This window comes from Bombina bombina, chromosome 4 (assembly GCF_027579735.1).
Source record: "Bombina bombina isolate aBomBom1 chromosome 4, aBomBom1.pri, whole genome shotgun sequence".
NCBI lineage: Eukaryota > Metazoa > Chordata > Amphibia > Anura > Bombinatoridae > Bombina > Bombina bombina.
The window spans coordinates 704,316,504-704,328,404 of NC_069502.1; the positions used below are offsets into that span (position 1 = coordinate 704,316,504).

At 33.1% G+C, this 11,901-nt stretch overlaps 1 protein-coding gene across 2 annotated transcripts in view; it reads left to right on the forward strand.

Annotated features, from left to right (window-relative positions):
- The window catches only part of MAP7 (microtubule associated protein 7), a 331,637-nt gene extending 324,048 nt beyond the window's left edge, over positions 1-7,589 (forward strand). For both annotated transcript variants that reach the window (XM_053710889.1, XM_053710890.1), the window contains one exon: positions 5,798-7,589. In XM_053710889.1, the coding sequence (XP_053566864.1) occupies positions 5,798-5,808 (11 nt within the window). In that variant the 3' untranslated portion in view covers positions 5,809-7,589. The remainder of the gene's footprint in view (positions 1-5,797) is intronic.
- The last annotated feature ends 4,312 nt before the right edge of the window (positions 7,590-11,901 follow it).

Consider the following 11,901-nt stretch of genomic DNA (forward strand, 5'->3'; position numbering starts at 1 on the left):
CATGAGGATTTTAATTTCTTTTTCTTTCACTTTATATTCTTCTAACTCTTATATATTATATTCATTATGTTCATTAATTTTTTCTTCTAGGGAGCGTATTTCAATTTCTAAATTTTTCAAAATTTCTGCCCTATACTCTTTAATTAACTTCATTAGTTTAAATGATGCCTCTTCCAATATATCATTCCATTTTGTTTTAAAATCTATTTCATCAATTTTAAAAGAACATTCCTTCTTTATTCTTAGCCCTCTTGGGACCCTTTTATGTTCTAAATATTTTTCTATAAAAATGAATTCTGTTCTATGTTTAAATTCAGCTACCATTTTGGTTTGTAGTTCCCTCATCAATTCTGCAAGTGTATCTAATTTTTCTGTAGTTATTGTAGTTTCTATATGTAATTTATCTTTTGATAATAAATTATAGATATCTTTATATAGATTAGTCCTATATTCAAATACATTATCATTATTGCTAATGTCTGCCATAATTCCTGCTGCTAGAGGATTTTAAGGGATATGAATACAGATATAGTAAAAAAGATAGTAAACCTCAGCGCTGGAATTAAAAACACAAAGCAGCAGTGTATATATAAGGAATCCCTCACACCTTATGTTCTAGTAATGGACAGGTTAACTACACTGTCTGTAGTGTAACTGCAGACAGGTAATTGGCCACAGCTGCGCTATTTATAGCAAATAGCCTAATGTGTGCAGTATCTTTTAAGAAAAGGAGAATTTTATAATATATATTAAAATTAAAATAGGTTTAAAAAGTTGGTTTAAAATGGGTTTAAAAAACTTTATAACATAAAAAATCAATCAATTAAGCAATGCATTAAAAAAAAAATAACAAAATATACAATACAATTTAAGAATATACACAGTTAATACACATCACAATTAACATAACACAATTAATTTAAAATGATACTGTATAGCTTCTAGTGAATATCACAAAAAGGCAGTCTCTTATAGCAGCTTGAAAGTCAGTTATGGCTGATAGAGTCTTTTTAAACAAGTCAGACGTCGTCAAGCAAGCTTTTAGTGAATTCCCAGCAAGCAGAGTGTTAGTCGCAAGGAGTAGCAGAAAAGCGTCAGGATGACCAGATATCGGAGTGTAGTCTCAAATGTCCCTTTCCGATTAGGCGCTTCTCACACAGATATTTTACCGGCGTCTCACGGGCAAACAGTGGAAAGTCTCCAGCGGTATCCTCAAGCTCCCAGAGTATGATTGTCACGCCGTACGGATCTTCAGGCTACGGAAGCCCAGATAGGACACAGTTCAAAGCAACGCGTTTCGGCTGTTACACAGCCTTTCTCAAGCTCAGTGCTGTGGTGTCCTCATTCTTTGGATTTATACATTCATTCATTAAAGCGATATTCACTTCAGCTGGATACATTGGACTTTGTATGGTCAAACACAAATATAATTATAATTCATATATAAAACAAGGCAAATGGAAATAAAAACCTTCTCCTTTTATCTTACAAGCAGAGGTATTGAGGCTAAAATAAATTAAATAAATTAAAATTTATATTTAAAATAAAAGTTTATATTTAAAATAAAGTTTATTTGGTCTTAGATTAGAATCATTATATTAAAAGAGGTGCAATAGATTTTACAATATAATGACAATACGTTTTATTCTGGACTATATAGAATTTATTCTAAGACATAATTATTTTTCATTTATGGATACTTTCTATAATCAGGAGCAGGGCACAGCTATGGGGACCAGGTTTGCCCCTAGTTATGCTAATTTGTTTATGGGCCTGTGGTAAAAGAGATTTTTGGAGAGTGGCCAACTGGAGGCAAACCTGGTCACCTATAGACGTTATATAGACAATATATTTATGATTTGGCATGGAAGTACAGAGAGTTTGGATGAATTTATTTCTTCTATTAACCTTAATGAGAAAAATCTAAAGTTCACTTGTGAAAAGAGTAATACCACTATACAATTTCTGGATCTAGAAATATATGCGAGTGGTAATAGGTTGAACACAAGAACCCATTTTAAACATGTGGATGCGAACAATTACATCCATCAGTTGAGCTGCCATCACACTCAATGGAAGAAAAATATCCCAAAGGGTCAGTTCCTGAGAATGAGAAAAAATTGTAGTACAATGTCAGATTATGATGCCCAATCATCAATTTTGAAAAGAAAATTTAAAGATAGGGGATATCCTATAGAGGCCTTAGAAACCACTATAAAAAATGTACGAGATTTAGATTGGGATCAAATTTTGAATAATACTAAGAAGGTTAGAAATGAAACTGATTCATCTATGTTTATACCATTCATCACAACGTATAGTGGCAACAAAAATATAATAGAATATTAAAGCGACATTGGAATATTTTAAAAACAGATGAGAAGTTAGGTTCACTTTTACCAAATAAACCTCAAAAAGTCTATAGAAAGGCAAAAAATCTAAAAATTAAACTTGCTCCTTCAGATTTGAAACAAGGTCAAGATAAAAGTAAAAAGGATTTATGGGGGAAGGACCTAAAGGGTTTCTTTCCCTGCTATAAATGCAAATCTTGTCAATACGGACTTAAAAAGAAGGAAGTTAAATCTAAAAGCACTGGGGAACTTTTTAGAATTTCCCAAATGATTAGGTGTACAGATAGAAATGTGATTTATATGTTAGAATGCAAATGTGGGGCCCAATATGTAGGCGAATCTGAGAGACCTCTGAGAGATAGGATACGGGAGCATATCCTATCCATTGAGCATCATACTAAAGATCGTTATAAAGACCTACCAGTCCCAAAGCATTTTGCGGCATGCAATAATACAAACCTTGCACATTTCAGATTTATGGGTATTGATAAAGTCTCCAACCATTGGAGAGGAGGCGATCTCCATAATGAAATTCTAAAAAGGGAGGGTAAATGGATATTCCAATTGAACTCCCTAACACCCCAAGGCCTTAATTTAGAACTAGATTTGAATTGTCATCTGAGATAGAATAGGGTAATTATTGAATTTCGGATTTCAAATTTGTATCTTAAATTTTAAATTAGAATTTTATAATTTAGAATTTAAATTATAAAATTTTATGTTGTGCATTTTTCCCAATATGGACCTTTATACTTTGAACTTTTATGCCAAGGATTCGTATGCCATAATATTTTATATTGTAAATTTTATATTGTGAATTTTATGTTAAAATTTTATCCCACCATTTTAATTCATACATTTTTATTCTATGAATTTTAGGGTATAAATTAAAATTTTTAACATATGGATTTCCTTTTACAATACTCATTCAAATTTTGCTCATCATTAACAGTAAATATTATATAATCTCCTTAAATCAAATTAAGTTGAGTTTTAAATTTAGTGCCTCGTATTGTCATTATATTGTAAAATCTATTGCACCTCTTTTAATATAATGATTCTAATCTAAGACCAAATAAACTTTATTTTAAATATAAACTTTTATTTTAAATATAAATTTTAATTTATTTAATTTATTTTAGCCTCAATACCTCTGCTTGTAAGATAAAAGGAGAAGGTTTTTATTTCCATTTGCCTTTATTTCCATTTGCCTTGTTTTATATATGAATTATAATTATATTTGTGTTTGACCATACAAAGCCCAATGTATCCAGCTGAAGTGAATATCGCTTTAATGAATGAATGTATAAATCCAAAGAATGAGGACACCACAGCACTGAGCTTGAGAAAGGCTGTGTAACAGCCGAAACGCGTTGCTTTGAACTGTGTCCTATCTGGGCTTCCGTAGCCTGAAGATCCGTATGGCGTGACAATCATACTCTGGGAGCTTGAGGATACCGCTGGAGACTTTCCACTGTTTTCCCGTGAGACGCCGGTAAAATATCTGTGAGAGAAGCGCCTAATCGGAAAGGGACATTTGAGACTACACTCCGATATTTGGTCATCCTGTCGCTTTTCTGCTACTCCTTGCGACTAACACTCTGCTTGCTGCTTGCTGGGAATTCACTAAAAGCTTGCTTGACGACGTCTGACTTGTTTAAAAAGACTCTATCAGCCATAACTGACTTTCAAGCTGCTATAAGAGACTGCCTTTTTGTGATATTCACTAGAAGCTATACGGTATCATTTTAAATTAATTGTGTTATGTTAATTGTGATGTGTATTAACTGTGTATATTCTTGAATTGTATTGTATATTTTGTTATTTCTTTTTTGTAATGCATTGCTTAATTGATTGATTTTTTATGTTATAAAGTTTTTTAAACCAATTTTAAACCAACTTTTTAAACCTATTTTAATTTTAATATATATTATAAAATTCTCCTTTTCTTAAAAGATACTGCACACATTAGGCTATTTGCTATAAATAGCGCAGCTGTGGCCAATTACCTGTCTGCAGTTACAGTACAGACAGTGTAGTTAGCATGCAATTTTAAACAACTTTCTATTTTACTTCTAACATCTAATTAGTTTAGTTCTTTTGATATCCTTTGTTGAAAAGCATTACCTAGGTAGGCTCAGGAGCTGCTGATTGTGGCTGCACATATATACCTAATGTTATTGGCTCATCCAATGTATTTAGCTATCAATGCACTGCTGCTTCTTCATCAAAGAATGCCAAGAAAATGAAGCATATTAAATAGTAAAAGTAAATTGGAAAGTTGTTTATAAAATAGTATTCTCTATCTGAACCATGAAAGAAATATGTGAGGCTTCATGTCCCTTTTAAGCATTGAAAATTACATCAGAGGGTTATCTATCCCCTTTCTTGTACTCACACATTACATGGAGAAACATAAGATCACTTATTTGAAAGCAAAAATCCTGCTTTGCAGCAATCAAAATAAATAGGAGACTGGACAATTGTGTAAAAGTAGTTGATGTTTTAGGAAATGTAGTCTAACTATGTTATACTTGGTGCATGTTTTTATATATTTTTGCTACACTGGGTGAGTTTGAACAGGGGTAACAATGGGCCACCCCTCTAGGAAATCAGTATTTTCTATCATTTTTAAATGTAACTCATATTTTTATTGTAAAATATTTTATACCAACTCAAGTTCTGCATGATTAGCAAAAAATGGTGACAAACAATATGTGATAAAATAATAAATTTGACCTTAAAGTGCTTGTTCTGCTTGGAAAAAGTAGAGGTATGATTTGTGCAGCCAGCTCACAGAAAAACTAGTGAAATGTATGTGTAAATGCAGTTGGGGATCAAAGGGCTAAGAGCAGCTCAATAACTGGTTCAGTGCCGAACCCAATTTTTTTTTAGCATTACCCAAAAATCAGGTGTCTAACAGGTTACAAAACTACCATTTTTACACTGTCCATGTAGAAATCCAAAGATAGGGCTGGCAGGTGTCCAGTATTCAATGGGATAGTCTAGTATTTTAGCAGGCTGCCCAGTAAGATCTACACAAAACTCCTGGAAGAGGAAAAAATGCTTATGTGCAAGCTATTAGTAGCCAACCAGATTTCTTATGTGTGTATGTACTGTACATATGTGAAAATATATAAATATGTGTGTGTTAATATACAGTATATATATATATATATATATATATATATATACACACACACACACACACATACATACATGTTGGGGTCAAAGGTGACTCCTAAAGTACAGCTTTTGGGGAGAGCCATTGTGTGACCCCACCTACTACCTATTCCTCTATTGGTGCTTTATATTCTCAAACCTAAGATCAGAGGAGTTATTGTGCATGTATATATATATATATATATAAACATGTAAAAAAATATATGTGCAATTGCTGGTTTGTTTGCGGTATAAAAATAAATGTATTTATTTATTTTTAACAGAGGTCATCTGAAAAATTGGGCATGAAGAACAGAAAAACCTAAAGCTCCAGGGATTTTTCAAAGCTGTGAAGGAAGATTTTTATTTTGTGGGGTTTTTTTTTTGTTTTTGAACAAATAATCTCTGCCTCACCAACAGCTAAACGAACATGTTTGGACCAGTTGCAGAAACTATTTTGGCTGACTGAACTGCTATGCTATCAAATACTGATGTAGATAATTGATTTTTAATCCGCATTGCTAAAATCTTGTTTTTTTTGGCCCAAAATGCTACTTCTGGCAAAATCAACTGTTTTTACTACTGCAACAAAACAACAAAAACTCATAATTTGAGATGGGATGCGATATTTTAAGGACTCTTTAGTCTTAAACATGATTGTTTTATCCACTAATAATCTTTTACACTGTACATGTTTAATACTTGAATATATATCCTCATTGACCTATTTGCAGGGCTAATGGGGTGTTTGGTTTAAGCCAGTTGGTTTAAATATTATTGCTGAGAACTCATTTAGAGGGGTTTATAATACATAGGCTTCTGTATCAAGTTCTCTCAAATGCAATTACGTGGGCATCCTAATTATCAAACTTGATATGTTTCTTATTTTCTTTTAAAGTAAAAAGTAGCGATCTTAACATTGCTGAGTATCATGAAGAATATAGCTGTACTTGTTTTATTTTTTAGACTAAATGTTTATGAATTATTGTCATATAGTAAATTATACCATAAACCAGATTTTATTATATACAGTTCTTTAATGGTCGTCAAAAGATAAAATCTAAAAAAGAAAAAAAAATGATTGTAACTGTATTGTTTTGCTGCTTTTTCCTATAGGTTTCCCTTGCCTTATTACATTTTAAACACATAAATAAATTGAGGGATATATTAAAAAATAAATAAATTAAAAAAAAAAGACACGTGGGTTTGCTCGTTTCAGAGCAAAAATAAATAAAGATTATTGGTTTTTTTATGAAAGGGTTTCAGCTTATTTTAAACCTTTTGGTGTGTCATTTTGCTATTAAATATTTATCTTTATTTCTTCCCACATAAAAAAGATATTTTTCACACTAACTCACAAAAATATTCTTATTCTTGATAACTGCCCAAATTTGCACTTTTTTTGTGAACTCATAATTCTAATTCACTTATTATTTGTATTGAAATAATTTAATTCTTAAAAGAAATATTATGATATGCACTCAGGGTGAAGAGTGACTGAAATACTCCTAGGCCTGAAAATTTCCATTCAAGCCCATAGACCCTTGGGAAAAGGAATATTTTAAGGAGCTCATACCCAGGACACAAGTTGGTTAGTTGAAATGACTGAATCATGTAAATTGCCTATTTTTACTCCAGCAGGGATATAAAAAAAAAGTAGGCCTTTTTTGGATTGTTGAGGCAGCGGTGTTTGGAATAACAGGTTTAGGCCACAAATGTTATATTTTCTTTTCTTTTTTTTCTTTTTTACATTTTACAGGGTGTACCCACTGCTGCAAAGGAAACTTGTTGATAACAACGTTACAATATAAAGATGTATCATTTATTACTGTAATATGTTTTATTTTTAATTCAATGAGGGGTAAAATGTCAGAAAAACAAACAAACATTCAGTTCAAATGTTTCAGGCACATTTGGAAATGTAATACACTGAATGACCAATTGTTTTTGTTGTTTTTTTTTTTTAAGTCCTTATGTCCATGTATATAGAAGTTCTATTTAAAAAGAAAAGGTTCAAATGATGTAGTTTTTATTCTATATAGCATGTTCTTAATGAATAAAATCTGTTTGAAGTAACTGAGGTGCTTTTATTGTCTTTTATGGAAGGTTTTAACTGAGCCGTTCACTTTACTTTCACTTTTATATAGTTGGCAAAAATGACTAAAAGTGGAAAAAGTGTTTTAAAGGTATATTAAAAATTAATCAGAAGCTGCATTAAGCAATAATGAATAAAGCAGCTTTGTTTTGTCAAATTAGTATATTTTTATGTTGTGTTTCTTTTTTTCTTTTTATTGGTATCCTTTTCAGCCAGAACAAATTTACCAATCACAACCTTGCCTATGTATATGAGGTATGAACATGCGTTGTACTCACACATAGGCAGTAGCAGAAAGATAAGGGGATTTCCTCTCCATTAACATTAATTCATTACAATTTATTAAATTGCCTTTTTTATACAAATAGACCAAAATTAATTTATAATCTCCACACTATAACTAAATATACAGATGCACATTCATAGGTTTATATTTATGAAAAAAGCAGCCTGCTACCATTAATTATTGTGCGGCACACATCTCTGATTTCCATTAATTATTGTACGGCACACATTTCTGATTTCCATTAATTATTGTGCGGCACACATTTCTGATTTCCATTAATTATTGTGCGGCACACATTTCTGATTTCCATTAATTATTGTGCGGAACACATTTCTGATTTTCATTAATTATTGTGCGGCACACATTTCTGATTGTATTTTAAAGACAAATAAGCAAAATAAATGTATATATATATTGTGATGTTAAAGTTTCAGCAATTAAACATTTTAATATGAAGTACATTTTGTGTTTCATGTGCTGTTAAAGATCGTAACAGGTACATTCCACTGGAGCTATAATGACTAAAACGCCCATAAACAAGCATAACACTTTTGCAGACAAAGAAAGGCACATTCTTTCTTAAAGGGACACTCAATCAAAATTAAACTTTCATTATTTAGATAGGGCATGCCATTTTAAACAACTTTCCAATTTACTTCCATTAACAAAATGTGCTGTCTTTTTTTATATTTAAACTTTTTGAGTCACCAGCTCCTACTGAGCATGTGCAAGAATAAGTGTGTATGCGTTTGTGAATGGCTTATCTCTATCACATGGTACGTGTATGCATTTGTGAATGGCTGATGGCTGTCACATGGTACAAGGGGAGTGGAAAAAGACAACTTTTAAAAATTAAAAATTGTCTGAAAAAAATCTACTCATTTTGAAGTTCAGACTAAGTTATATTGCATTGTCTTTTTATCTTGCATTTGTTGATTATGCAAATCTACTGTGTTGACTGGTTCTTTAATGATTTTTTGAAATGTATGTTCCCTTTTCTATCTCATGTCTGTGTAAAGGGCTTTGATTAATTTGATGACTGTTGCATTTTTTTGTGGGTAATGTTGTGAAAAGGTTGCACATTCATGTGTGCTATAAAGGGGGATCAGGATCTTTGTGTTTATCTTTAATTTCTAATTAAGAAAAGTTGAGGATACTTTGTACACAACACTGTCAGAAAAAAATGTGCAAACTTTGTACCTTTAGGGGTACAAAAGCTTGTCACTGGGCCAGTACCCTCAAAGGTACACCCACTATACCCTTTAACATTGGTACATATTGGTACCCTTGCAGATTGTATTTTTCAAAGGCAAATATGTACCTTTGGTGACTAAACTGGACCTCAATGATATGGTACCATAATGTACCCTTAAAATGGTGCAAGTTTGGCCTGTTAAGGGTACTGCCCCAGTGATGAGCCCTTTGTACCTCATGATGCCAAATTTGTACTTGACACAGCATATTAATGCTGTTCCATCAAATTTATTCAATAACATTCAAATATGCATTCATCTACTGTGCTCTTACTCAGAAAGTATATAAGTATTTGTCTAGCTTTAAATAACAACAACAATAATAATAATAAAAACTTACAGTAGCCACACTGAGAATCTACTCAGAATGCCTTGTTTTAAACAACACATCATTTAACTTATGCTGATACACATGACAAAACAAAACCGTAGAGAAAACATATAGAAAACAACATAATAATACAATTATTACCCTATGCAAAATATATGCAAATACGTTTTTTCCCCAGTATACATTTTGGTAATGAATAGATGGCGCTGTGTTACACTATGTCCAGGAATTTTCAACCAACAGATAGATGGTGGCGCTTGTTTATTTTACAGATTTTAAATTAAAAATGTTCTTTGTAATTTAAGTTAATATATTTGCTTTATGTGTAAGGGTTATCTTCTTGATGCTCTATATATAAACATTAAAATGTTAATTTAAGGAATAGGAAAGTCAAAATTAACCTTACATGGTTCAGATAGAACATGTCATTTTAAGACACTTTTAAATTTACTTCTATTTTCAAATGTGCTTCGTTCTCTTAGTATCCCTTGTTAAAAATTAATAAAAAACGTATCATACACTAGTAGGAGCTGCTGCTAATTGGTGCCTGCACACATTTGTCTCTTGTGATTGGCTAACTAGATGTGTTCAGCTTCCTGCCAGTAGTGCAATGCTGTCCCTTCAGCAATGGATAACAAGAGAATGAAGCAAATTTGATAGTAGAAGTAAATTGGAAAGTTGTTTAAAATTGTATATTCTATCTGAATCATAAAAGAAAATTTTAGGGTTTACTATCCCTTTAAGTGCTTGCGTACTATTTAGAACCAGCAACACAGAATCATTGAAGATATGGGTTAAGTATTTTTTGTTTTGTTTTGTCCACCTCTTGCATATTACCAACAACAATTGAACATTAATTATTTTGCTGTACAACATGTATGTTGAAATAAATTTTGGTGACTGCTGCAAGTTCAAGTTATGTGTTCATTGATAAATTGAGATAACTGTTTACCATCTTGGGAAACAATAACGCTCAGGTGCACAAATTATATGGACTTGCAGGGTTTGGAAGCCTTGAACCAGAAATCCCCCTCAACCTTTTGGTCACACAAGTGTTGTACCTTTTTGGGGGGATTAAATGTTACAGACAAGGACCCTTTGACAGTTGTAAATACATCTGTACCTTATTTACCTTTAAATGGTACATATTAGTTCCTTAAGGTGTAATTATGACCCATTGAGGGTACAACCACATCAGTTGTACTGTTCACTAACGAACCCCAACTGTACTCTTTTTTTCTGACAGTGTATTATATTTGGCGCATGCACAGGATCACACTGACAAACAAGTGGATCCCATCTCACTAAAATATGTGCACCCCAGTACTTATATGATGGAAACCACTGGCCTTCCAATAAGGTTTCTATGTATTGGCTATTGACAAGCAAATGCAGCTACAGGTATACCTTGCTCATACAGTGGGTTAAGGGACGGAGCCCCGCTGTAAAGTGAAAACTGCCTTGAAGTGAAACAAGGCGGTTTTAGCTTTCTTTTCACTTGCCAGTCTGTTTAAAAACTTGAAAAATGTGAACCAACATATATTAGGTGTGCAATAGCGCTAAGTTTAGCTTAACAATAGCACAGTACAGCAGAGTATTCAATTAGTATTCAATAAAAACTGTCCAGTACCTGTAAAATAGTGACAATTACTGCAGTAACATTTGCCAGACTGCAATGCTGTAAACAAACCGAACTGAGCATAACAAAATGGTGCCAGACTTCCGGTGGGTGGATCTAGAAGATGACTGCAAGCTTCTGTTGCTCTGAAGAAATCCTCTTCTAATCTTTACCAGATCGCCATCATACTAAGCCATCTGTACCTACCTTGACACTTAAGTTTTCCGGGAACCTTAAGCAGATAGAAGAATACTATTCTCTTCTACCCCGGAAGGCATTTTACTAAAATAGAACCCACGAGGGACTTTGTATATATTGACTTTCCGCCTACTGATCTTCAAACTATGGAAGCGGAGTGTATCACTGCCGCGCAGATACTAGCAGTATTTATGCCCGCAAATGACCGTTTATCCCACAGCTATGAGAGACTGCATAGAATGGTTCGAGACGCTGGAAGGACCTACCCCACCAAAATAACGGCAAACCTCACGAAACCTGGGACACTCACTACCCACTCGCTCACAAAGGTCCACTGTGACTGATAACCCAAGTGCTATTTACTCCAGTCCGGCCGCAACACCTCTACCACACTATAAATTGGAGAGCTTGACTCCCCTGAACTCACCCACTGTGACGCCACTCTTAGTAAAAGCAGTGAACCCCATTTTGGAGGCCAGGAGTCCAAGCAATGTTAATGAGTCATCAAGCTGTATAGAAGTGCCAACGGCGACTAAACACTCCTGCAAAACAGCTCCCGACATTACCCACATGCCAAACATGTATAAGAGAAGGAGCGGTCTTGACT